The 6,085-nt window shown below is 39.2% G+C and overlaps 1 protein-coding gene and 1 long non-coding RNA gene across 2 annotated transcripts; both read right to left on the reverse strand.

Moving 5' to 3' along the window:
- Nucleotides 1-1,292: 1,292 nt before the first annotated feature.
- On the reverse strand, nucleotides 1,293-2,781 carry LOC116675456 (uncharacterized). Its single transcript, XR_004328410.1, has 2 exons — nucleotides 2,713-2,781; nucleotides 1,293-1,376 (listed from the first exon to the last, which is right to left on the reverse strand). It is a non-coding gene; the product is annotated as an uncharacterized LOC116675456 (long non-coding RNA).
- A 791-nt stretch (nucleotides 2,782-3,572) lies between these two features.
- On the reverse strand, nucleotides 3,573-5,389 carry LOC116675455 (rac GTPase-activating protein 1-like). Its single transcript, XM_032507253.1, has 6 exons — nucleotides 5,376-5,389; nucleotides 5,074-5,251; nucleotides 4,791-4,955; nucleotides 4,626-4,709; nucleotides 3,858-4,068; nucleotides 3,573-3,682 (listed from the first exon to the last, which is right to left on the reverse strand). The coding sequence occupies exons 1-6, from the start codon at nucleotides 5,387-5,389 to the stop codon at nucleotides 3,573-3,575; spliced, it is 762 nt and encodes a 253-aa protein (XP_032363144.1).
- Nucleotides 5,390-6,085: the final 696 nt, after the last annotated feature.

The following is a 6,085-nucleotide window of genomic DNA, read 5'->3' on the forward strand; positions in this document are numbered from 1 at the left end:
ATACATGTAGAAGAAACATAATGTAGTACAACTGGAGTCTTACAACCTCAAAACGATGCACATTTCTTAATTTGCAGGCAAATCATGGTTCAAATGACTTTTGTCAAACATTTCTCCTCAATAATTAATACTTAGTAAATAACGTCAACATCACTCTAAAATCTGGAGCATCTAAAGGGTGACAGTGAGAGCAGCAGAGAGGAAATTTCTTCAGAGGAAGCGTTCCTTCTTGTGCATTACTGGTGATGTAACTGTACAAGAAAGCCACTGTTAATACGAATATTTATAGTGAGTGAGTGTGCATGCAAATCGATATTCATAATTTAAACTAGCTCTACGTTTTATTTTGTAATGACCACACAGATGCGATTCTCAGATGTCTGTCTTGTGAGACAGAAAATATTGACTTAAGTGTCCTTGGTCACAGGAATAACAGTTTTTCCAATGATCTGTTAATGGTTTTCAGTGTCAGTGTTACTGACTGGTTGTGTGCATGATATACAGTAGATCCTCTTCATTGGCCAAGGCTTGCATATCTAAAGTGGGTGCAACAGCAGCCTCTAGTGGCGTGTTTTCCCGGTAGAATACACATTTACTAAGATTGTTACATAGTGCAATATGCAACATTATTCCCATTTAGTATCAGTGTTAAATTGCAGTATTGTTAAGGTATATAATTTGTCATGATTGGTATACATACTAACACACAATCAACATAAATAGAAAACAAAATGTTAAATCATGAAAACAAAAATGATGTCTTCAGGACAATGACAAGGCAACCGATGCCAAAGAAAGAGAAAAAAAGACACTGGCCAATAATACAATTGATTCCCTCTTTGTCCAATACAGCTGTGTACTTCACGTGTGCTTGAGCACCCCGTTGCTGTGGTTACAACCACAGGTTCAAAGATGGACCTACACCAGTGAATGCATAGATTTTTTTTAACATCAAACCAACGTGTTTAACACAAATCAGAAGATACTGATCCTTGAATTGGATTAAAACGGTTGCTTCGTCAAAGCCTTCAAACCTCCTACAATCACATATATGGCGCCACAGTTTTGGTCAATAATAAATCATTAGTAATCAAAAGATATAAAGACAAACTCAAACACTCATGCAGGAATCTTTTCAAAGGAAACTCTTGTAAGAAAGTATAAAATACTTGAATAAAAAAAAAACTCAGTGATAAAACATGTTAAAATTGCACAGTAGTTTTCCCATATGATTATGTGAAAATATATTCAGTTTTTTTGCAGTTAGTACAATACGGCTATTTTGTATTTGTCTTTGCCATTACTTCAGTTGTGGAGAGGCGAAGAAGGTCCCCTGGCGGTTAGAGCCAGCTGATGCTTTGCTTTTGCTCCCAAATCTAAGGAGGGGGCGAGAGACAACTAAGTTAGCTTTATTTGATTAACCATTTGACATGAGCTTGGACTTTTTTTTTTTTGTTGAAAGCTAAAAATGTATCTGGATCTGCTGTTTGGGCTTTACACTCAAATCTGCAAATGTTCAAACTTTATCAAAACTGGATCTTGACCAATAGGCCTACTTTTTAGGATGTACCTGCTCTTCCACTAAGGGCCTGTGCTCAACCTGCAATTCCCACACAGAGTTAAAGTTTATAAGATATTTTACATTGAACCAGACCTGTGACACCTCTGTGTCAAGCTGTCTACACAAGACGTTAGTATAAGCCTCTAGCAATGTTTCCCACACAGGAGCAGATACATGGCTGCATTACATCGGTCAGCAAAACATTATGAGTAAGTTTTTTTTCCAGTGGGATATTGTTAATTTCCGTTTCTTTCTTCAAAAAAGGAAAATACCTAAATAGTCACCGTTTATTAATTTAATTAGTTTTTTATAAATCTGACCAACTCAAGCCGTAGAGTTAATGGCACACACACACACAAAACTTTGCTTTGTTTTTAACTTATGCCTGATTAGACCCCTTCTCAGGACATTTGACTTGTCATAGTAGGAAAAGCACATGTACAACATTAACGATCGATCTGTTCATTTCAAATATCCCAGGAAGTCATGACAGTGAGCCATAGAATAGACAATACCAGGACCTGAAACTAAAGTCATAAACTAGTTTATTTTATTTTATAGTATTATTTAGACCTGTGGTTATCTACAAAATGTCCATGGGGAAAAAAAAAAAAAGTATATTTGAATAAAATTACCATTATTATGCCATTCCAATCATCATTTTAAAACGCACAATGGAATGAAAATAGTTTCTAATGCCCCTTTGGAAATGAAATACTAAATGATCAGTCAGAAGGAGGTGAGGATTTTCAACAGATATATAGTAATTAAGTAATTCAAAGTTTTCTTTCATTTTCAGCAGCAATGTGCAGGGGCTCACAAGTTACCAGTCATATTTAGTCATACTAAAATTCCCTTCGGGATGAATAAAGTATATCTATCTATCCATCCATCCATCCATCATCCATCCATCCATCCATCCGAGCCACTGATCATAGTTTTTACTGTCCACACAGCAGTTTCCAAGGTAACTTTATCCAAGGTTAAAGGAACATGCCACCTTTTGTTGAATAAGGCTTTTCAGGTCTCCCCTCGCTGTAGATAGGTGGGTCTTTTGTCTCAGTGTTTGTTTTAGTCCAGTGCAATGAATGTTGCCCTGCTTTTTCTCTGATTTGTTTTAACAGACTGTGAGAGAGTTTGAGTGAGCTTACATGGTGGTGCTGGAGAGGGTCTGCCTCATGCGCTGGGACAGCGAGCTGGAGGAGGGTGTTTTGGCCATCGCTGGTGCTCTGGAGTGGTCAGTGGTCCCAATATGCTCACTACAATTAATTAAAGATCAACACATCAACAGTTTTACACAACTGATGTGTTATGTGTCAACCAAAGAGAATAAATGCTTAAATGGAGGTATTCCCCTTTTGGTGATTTACCTTGGTGGGTCTGGAGTATCAGTGTGGCAAGCATTGTCCATGCCTGTATATCTGGATAAGCAAACTGGTCCCAGTACTTTCCCGGAATGCTGAGAAGGCGCTCTACAACCTACAAAGACATCAATTAAATCCAGTATTTGTAGTCAAAACCGTTCTTATGAAAAGAAACACAGATCTTGAAGTTAACAAAAGCACATACACCCATTTGTGCTGCTTCATAAACACTGGGCTGGGGCACTGAACGTAATGCAGAGCAGTTATTCTTATTATTCTCAATGACTTTACCCTTGGTTGCCTGTTAGTGTCATGCAGGATGGTCATAGGGTCTGGTTGGGAACAGCATGACCCACAAGAGTAGGGCCAAACACCCTGGCCAGGTTGTTCACATCCATCTTGGTATCCACACACTCAGAGACCTGGGAAAAGAAAGGGGAAAAAATGTCACCGTCTTAGCTAAAATGAAAGTTGATCTGTACTGCAGAGATGTATGAGGTTACAATTTGTCTTGTCTCAAATAATTTGGACGAAAGTCTTTCTAGAATACAGGTAGTTGTTTACACTCCTCTCTAATGGGGGAGGTAAGGGGAGGATGAAAAGGATAAAAGAAAAGGCTTCTTAGCACTGCTGAAATGTAATGCAAATTACTTCTGTAGATGGATCATCAGGCAGGCCAGAGTGTCTCGGTTTGGTTGAGGCAGCTCGCTGATGGTCTGATACAGCATTGCGAGACTGTTGCCATCATCCTGGATTTCTACAAAAACATTAACACAGTCTTTTCATATTCATCTATGTGCATGTTACCTGTTTCCCATGGAGCTTCTTGATTCACTCAATAAAAACCATTGTTCTTTAAATAATAATGTTGCGTAAACCACTGCGGTTACAGCAAACTTCTGCAAGTAATTCTACAAGCCTCTGAAACTCACCGGCTGCTTTTATGAAGGCTTTGTTGAGGTTGAAGGTGAGCAGTGGCTCTGGCAGGTTTCTGAGGAAGTCTTTGAGGACACCTGTAATGACGTTAATGTCATCCACTTTATTAAGTGGAGGCAGAGTCTTTCCTCTAATCAGCTTCTCCTTCAGCTCTTTCACCATGCGCTCTTGGCCAGAGACTCTGTACAGGCCAACCTGGTGCAAGGAAATTATAAAAGAAACCAGCTCTCATTGTCTGGCTGCCTGTGATACCTTACTACTGAATGAGATATCAATAGAGAGAAATTATCTGTTGTAATTGCTCAAGATACAGGATCAGAGCATAACATAACATGAGGGTGACAAGTTAACAAGGACTTTAAAAGGTTCAATGCGTAGGAATTTCTCCCATCTTGCGTTGGACCAAACAGTATATCACAATCAACTCTCTCGCGCCACGCAGTTCAGAGTACAGAGTATTAGATTAGCAGCACCTGTGAGTTAATCATGTGACAGCGAAAACGCAAAATGCAATGCGGAGCAGTATATTCTGTATGTCCCTTACTGGCTAATGTATTTCAAGATGGCGCATGAATATAGAGCGTCTACCCTAGTTCATCGAAAGGTTAAAATTTCAAGCCACAAGGATTACTTGAATTGATGGTGGTGGTAAATATTCATGAAAAAGGACAATTTTGTGAACGGGCAACACAGATTTTGATAATGAGGAACTAAACACGTTACACACTGGACCTTTAATAAAGTCTGTCTCACCTCATGTAGGCTCTTTGTTCAATCTCCCTAATGCAGTAGATAACCAAGGCTGGGATCTTTGGGGAGGTGGCTGGAGCAAAGTCAGCCAGGGTGATCTGCATACAAAACATACAATTAATCTAAATATGAAGTAATAGAAAATAATTAAAAAATGGTGCAAACTACTATTCATGTACCTCCGTGTTCTTAATGGGAGTGCCAACCGCTGTGGGATTACAGGGCAGGGGACAGCAGTCACGACACTCTGGGTGGGTCACAATCCTACAATCCTGGCAGCGGAGGTACATCTTGCCAAACTTTGTTCTTCTTCCACATGGTATGCAAAACTCAGACTTGATCACCTTAGTGATGGAAGGACCACAGTGCCCAAGGTAAGTATGTACTTCAAGTAGTAGTGCCCAAACAAAGTGAACCAGATTGAAATTTGATGCAGACAGAACAAAACGTATACGGTCTTACGGTTTTGGGAACAAACTGATGCTTCTTCTCTCCTCTATTAGCTCTGGGGGTTTGGAGCCGGGCAGGAAAATCGGAGACGGGTGTGCTTGGAGTCTCACTGGCAGTCTCGGATTGGTCAGTAGTGGTTGTATCACCCAATGCTGGAGCAAAAGTAGGCGCAATCACATGTAGTAAACATCTCCAAACCAGTGAAGAAGTTAAAAAAAACCATTAATTTCAAACATACATTGGTTTTATAGTCAAATTAATTTTGTTTCTTTTGTTATAAGGTCCTATACAGACGAATCATACAGAAGATCTACAAAATTCTCACCATTCTTCTGCTGCGTGTCCAGTAAGGCACAGTTTCAATGGTGGAGACAGCCTCAACAGCACCACCATTCACTGGCACGGTGATGGTGGTTTTGGCCACTATGGACTCATTTATCTGAATCATATTTTTAAAAAAATGTAGATATATATACATACACACATTGTAAATACATTTAGGGCTCTGTCCAACCAAACTGAACAACATTTGAGTGACAATTATTAATTGACAATATAAGGGTTTATTTCTGTTGATAGCCATTTTATGTGTCTGTAATTTATAAAGAGACAATCACATCAAGCTGTGTTAGTGTTATAGACAATTTAGTGGTGCATTCAGCAGCAGCATTGCATACCCTTTCTGATGTGCGGCCAGCGGAGCGGGGTTTTTTCATTGCCTGTGGAGGAGGAACCTCAGGGAGTTTTCTGGAGGAGCGCTGTGGATGGAAATGTACAGGAATTAAAAAAAAAACAAAAAAAAAAAAAACAAGATGTACACCAATAGCAAGACAAAGTTCTGCGGAGTACTGAAAAACATGAATAAAAAAAATGTTTTATTAAGATTAATCATCAATAATGCATGAAAGGAGGCATATATTCCTAATGTGAGTAAAGAAATGACTCACTCGTTTCTGGCGTTTACGCAAGTCTTACGGTCTTCATCGCAGAGGAATCCCAGTCCTACAGGAAAAGGGGAGAGATA

This window comes from Etheostoma spectabile, unplaced genomic scaffold (assembly GCF_008692095.1).
Source record: "Etheostoma spectabile isolate EspeVRDwgs_2016 unplaced genomic scaffold, UIUC_Espe_1.0 scaffold00001890, whole genome shotgun sequence".
In the NCBI taxonomy this organism is placed as follows: domain Eukaryota; kingdom Metazoa; phylum Chordata; class Actinopteri; order Perciformes; family Percidae; genus Etheostoma; species Etheostoma spectabile.